This window comes from Sinocyclocheilus grahami, unplaced genomic scaffold, assembly GCF_001515645.1.
Source record: "Sinocyclocheilus grahami isolate Dianchi unplaced genomic scaffold, SAMN03320097.WGS_v1.1 scaffold1355.1, whole genome shotgun sequence".
Classification (NCBI taxonomy): Eukaryota; Metazoa; Chordata; class Actinopteri; order Cypriniformes; family Cyprinidae; genus Sinocyclocheilus; species Sinocyclocheilus grahami.
In genome coordinates, this window is record NW_015506534.1 from 91,238 (window position 1) to 106,912 (window position 15,675).

Genomic DNA, 15,675 nt, shown 5'->3' on the forward strand with positions numbered 1-15,675 from the left:
TAGAGAATCAGAAAGCTTTTAACATACCTGTTCTGTGCTTATCGCTAATTGCTAAGCAACATGCTGATTGAAAATTGTCATTATATCAAAAAAAAACAACTAAATACAAGATAGAATGTGATCAGGAATTTGTATTAAAAAAATCGAATGTCAACATTATTGTAATTAGTGGATTTTTGCGATAAAACAGGCAGAAAACTACTTTAGACTTCCAGTGAATGAGGTACATATGGGACCCATAGTCTTTTCCAATCAACACAGTGAATAAACACCTAGAACACTCGAGCAACCACTTAGAACAACACCTTAGCAACTGCAAAGCAATGATCAGTAATCAAATCAAAGTAATAACTTAAGACATTATAGTGCAGCTGCCTTGCCACACTCTTAACAGCCACCCAGAGCAACTTAGCCTTGGAATATTACCAGCATCTGGCAACCACATAGTAACATGCTAACAACCACTCAAAACACCATAGCATCCACTTAGAAACATAAAACAAACCACTCAGAACACCTTGACAACTACACAGCACCTGGTAACGGCAGAATATAACATTATATTCACATTAACACATTAACAACCACATAGCAACACCCTGGTAACCACCCAGAACACTATATCATTCGCTTTGGGCAAACGACTCTTAGCAACTGCATAGCAATGATTGTAAATGTCTCAAAACACTTTAGCAGTGGCAATGTCTTGGTAACCACCCAGAATGCCTTGGCAATTTCACAGCAATGCCCTGGAAACAACCCAGAACAACATAGCAACTGCCTAGCGACCAGGATAGCATAGCCACATTCCAACAGACTTCCAGATAACAACTATAAAACTCCCTAACAACACGAACAGCTATGAAACTGCATAGTAACACCCTGGCAACCACTCACAACACCGTGACATCACGGCGGTGAGTTTTACATGAGCAAACTCCATTCAGATCCTTCTGATCTACCGGTCTCGTCCACCCTGAAGCGATCGATCCCACACCTTACAAGAAGACGAAGATATGCAGATTGCCTACAGTGGGCTTCTGGGTAGTGGAATGGTATTTCAGTTAATCCATCATGATTCTGTCATATTTGTCAGCTGAAATTGCTCCATGTGCTCTTTAAAGACAGCGCTCACAAACGCCGGCATTATTGATCTAGACGAGCGCACTGTTTATTCCAAATGTTTGTGAGCGCTTCAACAGCCGCTTGAGTTTGATAAATAGATCTGTAAATGCAGGCTATAATTTAACTGTTGAAAATGCCGTCAGCACTGCGGATCCTCCGGATCTCTGCCTCTAGAAAGACGAGGAGGAAGATTCAAATGAATTTTTAAATATCTAATTTGAATTTTAGCATTCGTAGACAAACAACAAATACATTATACATGTTAGCAATATACCATGTCAAGTGTATAGTGCGGGTACGAAAATATAACTAATTAATTCTCTGATTCCAATAATTTTGCATTTGTAATAATAAAAACAGCATAATGTTTTCATAAATGTTATGAAGGTGAGCGGTTGGTGTATGAGTCATGCTGTTTATCATTTCAATTTCAGTGTTTTGCAGCACAGTAGAGTCGTTCTCGGCTCTGAGGCAGTCGAGGAAGGCGAGGTCCTGTGCGTCTAACCTTAGTGCATGGGTTCATATGAAGAACGTGCCGCACGACCAAAACAACTCATTTACCGCAGCACGGGACCCTGCAGACCCACGGCAGCGATTATTTTACATTAAGATACATGGCAAACACTTATACTGGATAAATAGTATTGAAAATCTATTGAAATGTGTATTTATAACTGACTTTTCTATCATTTTGTCCAGGGCCTTAGTGTTTAAATATTTTATGTATTAGTTTTATATATTATATAGGCCTATATTCCAATCAGATCAATGAAGTCAATTCAGGGTTCATGTAAGTAGAACATTTCCAGAATGTTCATCTGAACTTTTAGCTTTCAGCGCTAACGAAAACACTTTGGCACACCAATTTTCCATCTGTCAGTCTTGAGGTTTTAGCCCCTCTCATGAAACTCAACTCGAGCTAATATCTGCATGTCTAAACTTGTACATTATAATGGAACACTTGAATGAAACCCTCATTTACGTCGAATCCAACAAAACCTCCGCTGAGCAGGACGCCACCCCATCATCAGCTCCATTTCCTCCTGCGTCACAGCATCTCTGCTCAAAACATCCGCGCTTACTCTCCTGAGAAGAAAGAGTCTTAATGGGGCTCCTCACATCAGGCTATTTATCTCGTCGCCGAGTCTGTCATTAGATGCAAGAAAGAACTGTACGTTCTCCATATTAGAGAATCAGAAAGCTTTTAACATACCTGTTCTGTGCTTATCGCTAATTGCTAAGCAACATGCTGATTGAAAATTGTCATTATATCAAAAAAACAACTAAATACAAGATAGAATGTGATCAGGAATTTGTATTAAAAAAATCGAATGTCAACATTATTGTAATTAGTGGATTTTTGCGATAAAACAGGCAGAAAACTACTTTAGACTTCCAGTGAATGAGGTACATACGGGACCCATAGTCTTTTCCAATCAACACAGTGAATAAACACCTAGAACACTCGAGCAACCACTTAGAACAACACCTTAGCAACTGCAAAGCAATGATCAGTAATCAAATCAAAGTAATAACTTAAGACATTATAGTGCAGCTGCCTTGCCACACTCTTAACAGCCACCCAGAGCAACTTAGCCTTGGAATATTACCAGCATCTGGCAACCACATAGTAACATGCTAACAACCACTCAAAACACCATAGCATCCACTTAGAAACATAAAACAAACCACTCAGAACACCTTGACAACTACACAGCACCTGGTAACGGCAGAATATAACATTATATTCACATTAACACATTAACAACCACATAGCAACACCCTGGTAACCACCCAGAACACTATATCATTCGCTTTGGGCAAACGACTCTTAGCAACTGCATAGCAATGATTGTAAATGTCTCAAAACACTTTAGCAGTGGCAATGTCTTGGTAACCACCCAGAATGCCTTGGCAATTTCACAGCAATGCCCTGGAAACAACCCAGAACAACATAGCAACTGCCTAGCGACCAGGATAGCATAGCCACATTCCAACAGACTTCCAGATAACAACTATAAAACTCCCTAACAACACGAACAGCTATGAAACTGCATAGTAACACCCTGGCAACCACTCACAACACCGTGACATCACGGCGGTGAGTTTTACATGAGCAAACTCCATTCAGATCCTTCTGATCTACCGGTCTCGTCCACCCTGAAGCGATCGATCCCACACCTTACAAGAAGACGAAGATATGCAGATTGCCTACAGTGGGCTTCTGGGTAGTGGAATGGTATTTCAGTTAATCCATCATGATTCTGTCATATTTGTCAGCTGAAATTGCTCCATGTGCTCTTTAAAGACAGCGCTCACAAACGCCGGCATTATTGATCTAGACGAGCGCACTGTTTATTCCAAATGTTTGTGAGCGCTTCAACAGCCGCTTGAGTTTGATAAATAGATCTGTAAATGCAGGCTATAATTTAACTGTTGAAAATGCCGTCAGCACTGCGGATCCTCCGGATCTCTGCCTCTAGAAAGACGAGGAGGAAGATTCAAATGAATTTTTAAATATCTAATTTGAATTTTAGCATTCGTAGACAAACAACAAATACATTATACATGTTAGCAATATACCATGTCAAGTGTATAGTGCGGGTACGAAAATATAACTAATTAATTCTCTGATTCCAATAATTTTGCATTTGTAATAATAAAAACAGCATAATGTTTTCATAAATGTTATGAAGGTGAGCGGTTGGTGTATGAGTCATGCTGTTTATCATTTCAATTTCAGTGTTTTGCAGCACAGTAGAGTCGTTCTCGGCTCTGAGGCAGTCGAGGAAGGCGAGGTCCTGTGCGTCTAACCTTAGTGCATGGGTTCATATGAAGAACGTGCCGCACGACCAAAACAACTCATTTACCGCAGCACGGGACCCTGCAGACCCACGGCAGCTGTCTTTAGTAATCATATCGTTGTTCTCATCCCTTGTCCCCGCTTGTTTGTGTTGGTATTGTTTTTGCAGCGTGCAATAATGCCTCTTATGTCCTGTGTTGTTTCTGTAAACGCAGTGGACTGAGATCATGTTTATTTATAAAGTGCATTTTATTTACAGTGATTATTCAAAGTGCTTTAGAGGAGCAATATAAAGAAACAGAAATACAAACAAACATCAAGCAATAATAAAAGAATAAATAAGGTTTTATGTAAAGAAATTAAAATATTATATATATATATATATATATATATATATATATAAACTGTATTCATTGTTCTTTCATTCAGTTTTAAAGTTGACTTGTCTTAATACAAATATATTTATTATAAAATATATATTTTTTATTATATTTTTTTATTTTAAACCCGTTTATTCTTTCATTTACAGTTTTTAACTTGACCTTTATCTTAATACAAATATTTACATTTAAAATTAAAAACATTATTTTTTAATTTTATTTAAAGGGGTCATATGATGCGATTTCAAGTTTTGCTTTCTCTTTGGAGTGTTACAAGCTGATTGTGCATAGATAAGATCCCTGAAGTTGCAAAGACTAAAGTCTCAAAACCAAAGAGATATTCTTTATCAAAGTTAAGACTCTGCCAGCAAACACATACCAGCTTCATCACTGTGTCTATCACGTGACTCTGTTCCCTTTTCGGGCTTGAACTGATGGTAAAACTAATGACATTATTTACTGTCTTTACATTTATTTTGAAAGATGAAGCTCACGATTATGGTAAGGGGCGTTACATTTCCGACGAGTGCTTGCGGTGTTCGGCCAATCAAAATGCACTGGGTCAGCTGGCCAATCAGAGCAGACTGCGCTTGTCGGAAGGCGGGACTTTGTAGAAAACAAAGCGTTTGAGAGAGGCGGGGCATAGAGGACCTACAGTAATGTACAGTATTTGAAAAATAATGTGTTTTTTGAACAGTAAAGCATGTCAACATATTCTGTTACACCAAATACACAAAATAATGATCTTTAAAAAAGCATCATATGACCCCTTTAATATATAATTTAATTCCTAGTTATCCTATTTAATATATATTTATTAATTTTGAAAGTAACAATTTACTTAATATATAAACTGATATAATGTCTATAACATATATTTTGTAATTATAATTAAGTTGTTTAATTTTCCATTTTCAGTCTAATCCATTTTTACAAAAAAAAAGAAACGTTTTAAAATGTATTTGTTCTTTCACGATGATTTTAGACTTTGACTTAATATATATGTAAATGCTTTTGATTAACATCATTATGATGTAAATTACAGAATATATTTATCAATATGCTACAATTTCTCAAGTATCAGGCTGCAACAACCAACAGGTTCGTCTTTCTGTTTGCGGTTCTTGTAATTTAGTGCTGGTTAATTCCAGCACTTGTGGTTGTGCCAGCTGGTTTCATGTTTTATTCTGGATCTGTGCCACTCGAGACCAGCCGGTCTCATTAATTCAGTTTCCGTAAACATTCACAGGTTTCCTGGTGTTAAATAATGCGATTAGTGCCCAGTAGGCCAATTCAGATGTTAGCCACAGAGTGGACATTATTTTCTCACAGCAGTCGTTGAATCAAATTACATATGTGTCAATGTGTGTGTATGGTAATGGGTCTTCATGCGTTTTCCCTCGCTGCCAGTATCCATGGTAACGACAGGTCTATCATCGCTGTCGGTTGAGAGTGTGTCTTGAGTGGAAATGATGGACCATCTCCATGCGCTTCAAATGACATACCCGCCCTCAAGGCACAGAGTCACCACACAGCAGCATATACTGCCCCCTAGTGTCTGAAGATGACATTACTTGCGTTTGTACTAGGCCGAAATGTGTGGATGACCACAAGTATGTGAAATAATAATAGTGATGCTTGACTTAGCCAGTACAACTTGCTAATTAGCAAGTAAGCACCTGAAGAGAAGTCATAAATGATTCACTTTTTTTGTTTTGTTTTCAGTGTACTGTTCCTTTAAGTCACTTTTTCATTCCATACTCTCCTTTAAGAGTGAAGAGCGATTGAATGGAGCATGGAGCAACCTGTTGAGGAGCACTGGAGCAGACCTGGGAAATATATACGAGCGTGTTGAGAATTCATTTTCACTGGCAGCTTCAGGCAATCAGACTGATTGCATTTTCAAGTGTTGTGGGTCGACACGGAAGACGTTTTTGCAGGAGGTCTGGATGATTCACACGCTGAGCTCTGCTGCCATCTGTTGGACACTGTATACATTTGGCAGCTTTTCATTTTTAATGGATATTGGTCTAAAACAATCTCCAGTTTTGAAATGGTCATTTTACAAGGGCATTTAAATGGATTGACGACCTATAACTATCCAGTGTTGAAGCTACTTTTAACATTTAGTTGCTGGAAGCTGTTCATAATTTAAAGTAGCTAACTACAGCAAAGATTACACTGCAAGCTCCTTACCAAAAAATTATGAAAACTAAGAAAAATAGTATTTTCAAAAGTGCAAGTTTACTGTAGTTTAACTACTTTGAGTAGGTAGTTTGTTGAAGATTATTAGATTAATGTTGCTATTGAAGTTATTATTATTCAAATCCGTTTTTATCTGGATCTCAGTAAGAATGGCTAATGAAAATGTGCTTTGTCATGCTATACATTCTTGTTGGAAAATATAACTTGTTAATGGAAATGCAACATTTGGAAAACAGTGTCATGCTTCTGTGAACTGTATTTAAGTTTCATTTTATAACTATTGCCAACAAGAGTTGTTCTTCCTCCATTGCATCCATACATAATTCCACCCCTACAGTCCAGTTTATGTCTATTGAATTCTGTCCATCCAGTCTAAGAAAAGAAATAAAAAACTCTGACTGTCATAGTCGTCAATAGAGATCAATCAATAGAGCAGCTGTGCAATGAGAAACTATATGTTTTAAAGACAGGCAGCTGGTCTTAAAACTAATGCCTCCAGTTTGATTCCAATCACTGTGCTTTGAAAATAAATCCTTGAATCTTTGATCTTGCCAGAATCAATCACACACGATCTAGGACAGAAAACATGCAGCGAATCACCTTCAAAGGGTCTTATTCATGAAAATACTATGAAAATGACTTCATTTGTATTAATAAATCCATTCTTATTCCAAATGGTCCCTTTGAAATGAACACAAAACTGTATGTAAGAAGGTTTTGCATATATATTACTTTAACCCCGAAATTGATTCTGCTCGTGTTCCATGAATTAAGGTGATAAAACTTTGATGAAGTGCTGAAATTCCCTTCAGTCTATGAGCTGCATTCAACGGGAAGTTTAGTAAAGCAAATGCATGCTAGATAAGCACAGATATATCATGAAAGGTGTTGGGTTTGTGTACTTCAGTCTTTCATGCATGATATTGTACAGTATCGCTTCACCTCTGAGCCACAGCCACACACATGCACGCATGTTGATATCTTGGCTTTGCTCGAAACTCTTCAGTGTTTATTCATGAGCTGATAAACCAGCAACAGTGACGCATTCAGTATATACTGTTTATCAAAGCATGACGGCTGCTGTGCCTTTTATCACCTAATGAAAAATCCCATGACTCTGATGCATCTAGATTCATGAAGCAGATATTATGTGATAGAAACTGCCCGGATTATTATCCTAAGTGCTGAAATGCGCAGTGAAAGGCGATCTGGTGCTGACATCAGATGCAGGTTGCACTGGGACTATTCCTTGTCCAAGGGAGGGAGTCTGGGGCCAGGAAGTGCATAACATCCCAACAGCGCCATTCCTCTTCAGATGTCCCGATATGAAGGGAGAGACAGATTACTGGGGATGTCATAGTGCTCGACACCATTTCAAGAGATCATTGATGCTTTTCCATCTCTAGTAACCAGAAGATCAAGTCTGGATTGACTTATTTGGGGCCATTACATTTTTTTGGACATCTAGAATACTTCAAAATGACATCTTAAGTGTAACCAAGCAAGCTGAGAAGGTTTTTTCTGTGTTCTTCATTTCACTATTGACCAGTTTTTGATTTAACATCATGGTACGGATCACATGCACCATCTCCTTCAGCACCGACGACGAGCCAGTTGGTCGCTCGCGCCAAGGCAGCTTCGACGATCACTACAAGCGCGTAGTGTGGTCAAGAGATGGCGAACACGGCAAGTACCAGGAGGAGGGTGACGATCCGGACACATACGATGGGACGGAAGAAGAAGAAGTGCCCGATATCAGCGTTGCCACGTTTTTTGGCGGCTGCTCCCTCCATGGTGCCAACCACGTCTTCGTGGAGGACAAGAAGTTCAGCATCCGCCGGGGCTTGTGGGCGGTGGTCTTCCTGTTGGCCGTCTCCATGTTCCTCATGCAGGTGGTTGACCGTGCCATCTACTACCTGCAGTATGACTACATCACCATGCTGGACGAGCGTAATGCCAGGAACATGACGTTCCCCGCCATCACGCTCTGCAACTACAACTTGTTCCGGCGCTCGCAGCTGAGCTACAGCGACTTGCTTTTCATGGGGCCACTGTTGGGATATGAGGACAACATGGCGCCGGGAATCCCTTTGGCGCCAGAGCCCGACAGGCAAGGGTCTCGATTCAGCCTCGCCGAGTTCTTCAATCGCACCCGTCACAGCATGGAAGACATGCTGCTGGAGTGCAAATTTGCTGGGAAGGAGTGCGGCCCGGAACACTGGAGAGAGGTAGGACCGGTGTCCGGATGGACTCGTAGTAAGTAGGAGTCGAGTTTTGGCCCCCGGCGCTCAATCCATTCTCGGCATGCTATTGTGAGGGTGGCTGGCTGACTTTATTTGCGAGAAGATAAATGGACTCGGCGCACTTGAGGCATTAGAGAAGATTAATAGGTGTTCTCACTGTATCTAACAGGAATCAGAAGCCATTTATTCTGTGTGTTCAGCATTGCAAATGAAAACAGCATTTCAGACCCCCATTATTACCCTTTGACTGCTCGTGATTGATAATTATACGGTGTAGCTTGCTTTTGTGTAACACATTGGCCTGTTTCAAGGCCACTTGAGGGATCTTTTTCTCTAGACTTGCTGCTGAAGTTTTGACATTGTGGAAATTGGTCTCCGGCAAGTGTTTGCATAGATTTGTCAGATATGATGACAAGGTTATTGTGTGTTGTTCTTCAGGCTTTGTGGATAGTGTTTTTGTAAGGATAAAACTGTGCTGTTTGCAGCTGGTTTCTTCGGAATTAACTGCTTTAAGCTGGAAGCATTAATTAAATATCAAAGCTTTTGGAAAGTGTTAGCTGTGTTGTCTTATATAATATTTTATTATATTTTAAGATTGAATTTTAATAGCCTAAACATTTGAACTAATACATGTATGTATATATATTTTTTTTTTATTTAATATTTGTTTCTATAGTTTTTTTCATTCTTTACTTTTCTGTTACTTTTTTCTTAAAAGGTCCTATGTATTATTGTATGGGTTTTCATGCATAAAAATATCCAGCTGCATTATATTTTACTGTAGGAAGGTCACTTGCAGTGAGATCATCATATTTGGGGCTGCTTGTCATCAAAGCATTTGAAAACCGCTGATATAGGATATGAGATTTCTGTGCAGAGTATCTCTAGCGTTCTTCCCCCAAGAGCAAGTCTGAGTCTGCAGCTAATCCCTTTACGCTGATGAAAAGAGGGCCGGCTGTCTATGAAATAGGCATTTTGTTTGTCATTGTTGCTGATCTCAAGGTTTCTAGCCGGCGCTCACGCCATTCGAGATCTCCCGTGAGTTAAGCTCTTATTGAGCTGAGTGAATTATGTGGTGCTTCGCCGTAAAGGCCGAGAATATATCTGGTAGCGCTTACTGAAGAATCAGTTTAGAGCACTTAAGTATATTTAGCCTCCTGTCTGGTAAGTGCATATGGGGTTTTAAACACCACTGGTTGCACTCTGATGATGGGTGTTTATTATCCGATGCCTCCGATGGGATGTATTGTCAACCTACTTAAAAGGTGCAGCATGGATAATCTGCCATATGCACACAAACAAAGCATTCAACGACCATAAATACTGTATTATATAATCCACATTTAGTGGTTCAACTAGCTTATCAGTTCATATCAGCTAGCTCTGCCAGTCAATGTTAGTGTTCTTTGCTAAGCTCGACCTCACCTTTAGTGCTTATTTGCAAATCATTCTTGCGACACTAAGAATGTGAGTTCACTGTGTGCAAGTCTCCATCGATTGACAGATATTTAGAAGAGTGCTGGAGCGGGTCGATGGGAGGCGGGCCTGTGCCAAACAGACGGGCTGCTCATCTTTCCGTCCTGGGGCAGAATTCGAGTCCCACTTCCTCCAGCTCCATTATATATGGATCTTTTTTCACCACCAGAGCACAAGCTCACATTTCGCCCTTGTGCACGCCCAGCCATGTGGTCGGCTAACTATTGTTAGGTCAGATAGTGGAGTAGGTTATGACTAACAAATGTCTGTTTGTGACGTTTCAAGATTTTCCTTTCTGTGTTATTGCTTATACTTGTGCTGAATTGTTTATGTTCAAGACATGAATAATACCTAGAATAAAGATACACATACTTGTTTACATGAAAAACAATGCTACAGCCAGTTAGTCTACTTTGAAATGTGCGTTCTGTGTCAGAAGTCTGTTTTTGTTTTGGTTTGTGTATTCCACCCACCGCCAATTTACCCAATAGTATTTTGACACCCGGGTTGCCAATTGCCGGAAAACACAGCATATTGCAGCCTAAATGAACTGGGTCAGAGATTGCAGAGTCTACCCCGAACTAAAAAGCCTTGCCATCAAACTAAAAATCTCTATGACCAGAAGAATATTAAAACGTCATCAGCTTACAATTTAAGGTTTGTCGCCTTTCATTCCCACTTGACCCTTGGCAAAAACCCTCCCTCCTTAGTTACTGTTGCTATGTCCGACAAACCACGCCGCTCTCACACTACACGTTCTAAAGCAGTAAAAGATACATCGTGGAGCAAAGAGGAAATTGACAACACGCCGACAGACAACACAATGCAGGTTACTTCTGGTATTAAACAAGGTCTCAGCATTCAAATTTTGTAATTTTTTTTAAAGAAATTCAAACAATAGATAACATTTTATGGCTCTTTATTGTGTGGTGACATCACTGTATTGCCTCAGTTCAAGCGGCCCGATCCGTCTTTTCATATTTACTTAAAGCACGAAATAAACATGAACATCAGAACATATTATTTCAACCATGGAAAGACATCATTATACACAATTTTTCAAGTTTAAAGGGGTCATATGATGTTGCTAAAAAGAACATTATTTTATGTATTTGGTGTAATGAAATGTGTTTATGCGGTTTAATGTTAAAAAAAACACATTATTTTCCACATACTGTACATTATGGTTTCTCCTCTATGCCCCGCCTTTCTGAAACACGTTGATTTTTACAAAGCTCATCGGTCTGAAAAGCAAGGTGTGCTGTGATTGGCCAGCTATCCAGTGCGTTATGATTGGCCGAATACCTCAAGCGTGTGACGGAAATGTTACGCCCCTTACCATATTGTGATGCCCTGTCAGGCCGGAGCGATGATTCAAAAACATGAAAACCCATTATAAACGAGGCATTCGTTGCATCCAGTGGGGACATAATTATGGATTATAATGACTTATACTGTCTTTTTATGCGTTGCGCTGCATCGCGCCGCGTAAACATAAAACCATGTCTGCATTTGTGATCGGCGAAATGACAAACAACAAGCCCTACTCTACACTGCCCAAAAAACTCGCTTTAAATATAAAAAATATAAAACTCTTTTAATATAAAAAATGTACTTACGTGAGTCAGAACAGCCAGAATTGTAGTCTACTCTTCCAGGATCAGTAAACCGTCCTCCATAAAATGTGCTGCACACATCTGAATATTTGGGTTGAACTGTTCTGGAACAGTGTTGTAAATACAACTTAACCACTGATTTCTAGTCGTGTCCATTTTTGGAAGGCCAAACAAAGTAGTTTCGCTTTCACAACGAAACACAGCGTCACACACGGTGGCCTAGAGTGAGCGGCGGTGACCTAGAGTGAGCAGAGGCCGGAGGCTAGATTGAGCAGAGGCGGGTGGGCTTGAGAATGGTGTGGCCGGCGATTTCGACGAAGGAGCGTCCGGAAGGCTTGCGGCAACCACATGTGACGACCCCGGGCTGGACTCCACTTCGTCCACGGTGAAAACCGATCCGGCGATAAGTTGTAACAATAAGTTGTATTATTTCCTCAGTAACCAGCACGGATCAGCTCCAGGCATGACGAAGCAGATATCGTCCTCTTTTGGAAGGCCAAACATAGTAGTTTCGCTTTCACAAAGAAACACACAGCGCCTTCACGACATGGCGGCGGCAACAACAATACTACAGCGAGAATAAAAGTTACACCTTCTTTCTTTGCGTGAACATTTGGGCGGCGTTATGCAAATCTTCCCACATAGTGATGTAGATATGTGGGGGCGTGTTAGAACGAGCCATTTTAGGTAGGTGTGGCTGACTCTTAACATTTTTTAAAGAATATCTCTTTGGATTTGAGACTTTAGTCTTTGCAACTTTACAGATCTTCTTTATGCACCAAGAGCTTGTAACACTCCAAAGAGAAAGGAAAAATTGAAATCACATCATATGACCCCTTTAAGTCCATCAAAGTTATTCCACTCTCCTGTCTGATTTGTTTGTTGGAAAGCGCTTGTTCCTGTTTGTGTTTCCAGGAGGGGGCAGGAGAAACAACTCTATCCAAAATTTAGAATTTGGACTGCAGTACCCATTTCAACCACTACCTGTCAATATTACATTCTGCACTTTTAATAATCATCCTAATTTTCTGACAATAGGGAAGACCACACTATAACCACACAGAAGAGTGATATCATTGGAATCACTCTCAGAACAATTTTGTCCAGCTGATGAATTATGCCAGAAAACTTGCCAATCAGAATCCAACTGAGATAAGAGTTTGTGCATTTAAAACAGCAGACATCATAACTGTACATGCTGTGCAACAATGTCTGTTGATGTGGACGCTAATATAGTTATCATTCTTGCTGTGAAGGGGCGTCAATAGCCGTGCTAACACTTAGCAATCTTCTTAGTGATCAGATTTCATATTTTCACCTGACGAACAGTAAAATGGATGAAAAAATCTTACAGACTTGTGAGACACTCAGGCCATATCTAGACTGGACTAATCTGGACTGGACTCTACAACTGGCTATTTCCTATTAACTACCTGTGTAACCTTTGTTTTTTAACTTATGTAGTTCTTGTCAGACAGATTTAATTTGCCATACACTTTCTAAGCATATTATTTTTGCTGAAGTAGACGTTGTCTAATCTGCTTAATTAGGCTATTAACTATTGAGTGAAATACAGTTAATTATAGATGTGGAATCAATAAGTGGGTTGTCATTTAAGACTCTTACAGACAAAAAGCATGCGGGGTCTAGACTTTATCTGATGCTGTATTTGGTGTCTTATAAGTGTGTGCTAGTGTTTAATTTGACCTTGACTGTATAATCTTAACTTGATCTTCATGGTTTATCGGAGGATTGGTGCTGATGACAGCAGCTCATCTAATATTAACAATGCCAGAAGACACATTTCCCACCAGCTTCTCTCCATCCCTGGCTCCGTTCCCTTCATAACCCTTAGAAACGCTTACGCAGCGCTCTGAGAAATGCTAATTCATTGCACAGCCATTTAACAATGATGACAGCGATTGCATTGAAAGGTTCCAGCGTTTGACTGAAGGCTTTGTTGTGTATGTCTAGAATTGAAAAATTCTTCCTTTAAAGACTTCATGAATAAAATAAGACTATTGACCAATATAAAAAGCAATTTATTTAAAAATGTCCAGATTCATTGAATTAATGCTGTATAGCAATATGTCATGCGAAATAATAATTAGCATTCAAATTACGAAAATAAAACCCTTTATTATTTAAAAAGGTTGTGTGCAGCTGAAAAACATTTCTAACTTCTAACTTTAGGGGTTGCAAGGGTATTGCTCAGAGTGTCTCCCAAGTGTTGCTTTGTGGTTGCTAAGATGTTCTGGGTGGTTTCCAGGTGCGGGTGTTCAGGGTGGTTACAAAGATTATTGCTGTGCATTGCTAGGGTGTTAGAGACAAGTTACATGTCAAAACTTTATATTTAGGATTATTGGTTTGTTTAAATCACTCTCCTTATGTGAGTAATAGTGATAGTGATGCTTCGGTAAACAGCACTAATGACTGAGGGAACTACAAATGACTTGCTTTTGTAATTTTACTGTTTAAAGATCATGAGTCTCTGTTAATGTGTCTGAGTTTTTCTGAATGCACCTGATCTCACTGTTGCTGTCTGAACACTAGAGGGTACCAGAACACCAAAAAATTGCACGTTCTCAACAGCCTAAAAGACTATCAGTCCATTGAGTGCTGAACTTCATCACAACAATGCATGCAGAGTTACATTACAAAAGGAAGAATCAAGTTCATTTGTTCATACACGGATTTAAAGTCGCACATTGGCTCAAGTCCGCCACAGAAAAAACACTTTATTATTGGATGGAGATTGAATTTGGAAGTTGTTAGCATATTGAAGACAACATGAAATGACTCTATTTACTTTTTTAATATTTTTTCTGGTTTTATATTGCCTGATTCCCTGCATTTCATTGTAAAGAAAAAGATGCTGTAATTTGTAGTTACTCTCTAAAACAACTTTTTTTATATACGTCTAGTTCATGTCTAGTACACCATGCAAGTTTCATATAAATATTGATATTTCCATATTAAATACATCACCATCCAATCAATTCCTCCTGAATATATCGTCACACCCACATTATTTCTTATTAAATATCTTGATGCTTTCAAAACTACATTATATTGTACAATCACGATGGTTTCCAAACACCATTTTTTGAGTGGCAAAACAGGCAATGAAAATGAAGACTTTCTTTTTGCTGCTCAGTGATTTATAGAAGAGAGATTTCGGTCCTTTCAGGTGCTCTTCCTTGGTATTTTCACGAGATATTTGAAAGTTCAAGTGCAACAAAATGTGGTTCAGATGAGTCGAGAATTCGTACAGTCAGTCTGCAGCACAAAAACAATCTGTACGAAGTACCTTTCTGCGAGTTTAATGCCCACGCTTATCTTGTTCAGAATAGTGCTGTGATGAATGCACCTCGGCTTTGTTTACCGCGGTAAAGCCGGAGGTGTACGGATGATCTCCATCGCCAACGGCAACGCACTGAAAGCGCGTCATTGTGTTCTCAGGGTCTTGAGCGAGATGTGGATCTTAGAAAACTGATGACGGCACTCCCACATGTGTGAGCAGATGCCACTGAGAGCTTTGATTTACTGCGTGTTTTCATACCTGCCATGAGGGAAAGCAGGGACACCGGATGACTTATTTCAGTGATGGATGTGCCGCATTACCTCCAAGACAATCAACAATTAACCTACACACAGCCTGCTCTGACGTCCTTCAGGGGTTTGTAGATGCGTGAGAAAGTTCTCCAGTGACTATAAGATGCTTCCAGATGTTCGTTAGAGATCTTATTCATATCCACATATCTCAATTAAGTGGTTATAAGTCATTATTAGTCATTTAAGGCAAGACACAACAGGTGAAAAGGGGG

The 15,675-nt window shown here is 39.5% G+C and overlaps 1 protein-coding gene across 1 annotated transcript in view; it reads left to right on the plus strand.

Moving 5' to 3' along the window:
* Positions 1-8,078: 8,078 nt before the first annotated feature.
* Positions 8,079-15,675, plus strand: part of LOC107569540 (acid-sensing ion channel 1) — a 65,317-nt gene continuing 57,720 nt past the window's right edge. Inside the window, exon 1 of the mRNA XM_016255657.1 lies at positions 8,079-8,741. Within this exon, the coding sequence (XP_016111143.1) occupies positions 8,079-8,741 (663 nt within the window). The remainder of the gene's footprint in view (positions 8,742-15,675) is intronic.